Source organism: Cyprinodon variegatus, unplaced genomic scaffold, assembly GCF_000732505.1.
Source record: "Cyprinodon variegatus isolate N-32 unplaced genomic scaffold, C_variegatus-1.0 Scaffold1910, whole genome shotgun sequence".
In the NCBI taxonomy this organism is placed as follows: Eukaryota; Metazoa; Chordata; class Actinopteri; order Cyprinodontiformes; family Cyprinodontidae; genus Cyprinodon; species Cyprinodon variegatus.
Genome location: NW_015152363.1, coordinates 67,446 through 68,463, shown reverse-complemented (window position 1 = coordinate 68,463; position 1,018 = coordinate 67,446). Strand labels below are relative to the sequence as shown.

Here is a 1,018-nt window from a genome sequence, read left to right as displayed (position 1 = left end):
CCTACCAGAACCAGAAGAGCAGGTCAGACCCGCCTACCAGAACCAGAAGAGAAACTCACTCTTGATTGACAGGCACAAACAGGAAGTCTTTGGTGAAAATGTCCACGTGACGCGTCCATGTCTTCACTCTCTGATGTCTGGCGTGACGGTCGCTGCAAAGCAGAATAGTGACATCAGAGTGACATCATCACTTGATCAGAGGCGGTGACGGCGGCTCTTACACGACAGACGGCGCATCGCTCTCTCCGGCCGCCCGCCGCCTGCTCAGCTGTTTGTAGAAGAAGCTGCTGAATACGTGGGTCCTCTGGGCCACCGTACCGCTGACGCCCTCCAGGACCAGGTACCTGCAGCGACAGGAGACACCTGCTGGTCAGGGAGGGAACTGCAGGCGCTCAGAGGGACAGGCGGCGCCGTACCGCAGGTAGAAGTCGATGATGACATCGTTCAGGAATTCTCCGGGCTCCAGACAGGCCAGGTCCTCCTGGGTCACAGAGATCCGACCTTTACCCGGAACCACGGGGTACTGGATCAGCCTGCACACACGGCCCAGGGTTAACGGACCCACCGGAACAGAACCAGAACCGGCTCATCCAACTGGACTTACCTGCTGGGAAGCAGCTGTAGACCAGCCGAACTCCTGGTACCGCCTGACTGACCGGACGCCTGTCGGTAAACAGAACCGGGTCAGAACCAGAACCAGCAGGTGAGCAGAACCTCCGTCAGCTGAATCATCCAAGATTTCCCTCAATGATCAACAGCTTTGCTAAAAATCAAAACCGGACCAGAACCAGAACCAGATACAGCCCAACTGGACAAGAACCAGAACCGGCCCAACCCAATCGGAACCAGATCAGAATCAGAACCATGGTTCTTCTCTGCCAGGTTCTGACCAGAACCGTTGAGTAGGAGGGTTCCATCAACTGATCGGACCAGAACCATTGAGTAGGAGAGTTCCATCAACTGATCGGACCAGAACCATTGAGTAGGAAGTTCTGTCAACACGTAGCTTCAGTAGCTC

At 55.6% G+C, this 1,018-nt stretch overlaps 1 protein-coding gene across 2 annotated transcripts in view; it reads right to left on the bottom strand.

Moving 5' to 3' along the window:
* LOC107104837 (sentrin-specific protease 7-like) overlaps positions 1-1,018 on the bottom strand; it is a 10,798-nt gene that overhangs the window by 2,337 nt on the left and 7,443 nt on the right. For both annotated transcript variants that reach the window (XM_015404955.1, XM_015404956.1), the window contains 4 exons: positions 605-663; positions 417-533; positions 222-344; positions 60-152 (listed from right to left, as the gene is read on the bottom strand). In XM_015404955.1, coding sequence (XP_015260441.1) covers positions 60-152; positions 222-344; positions 417-533; positions 605-663 — 392 coding nt within the window. The remainder of the gene's footprint in view (positions 1-59; positions 153-221; positions 345-416; positions 534-604; positions 664-1,018) is intronic.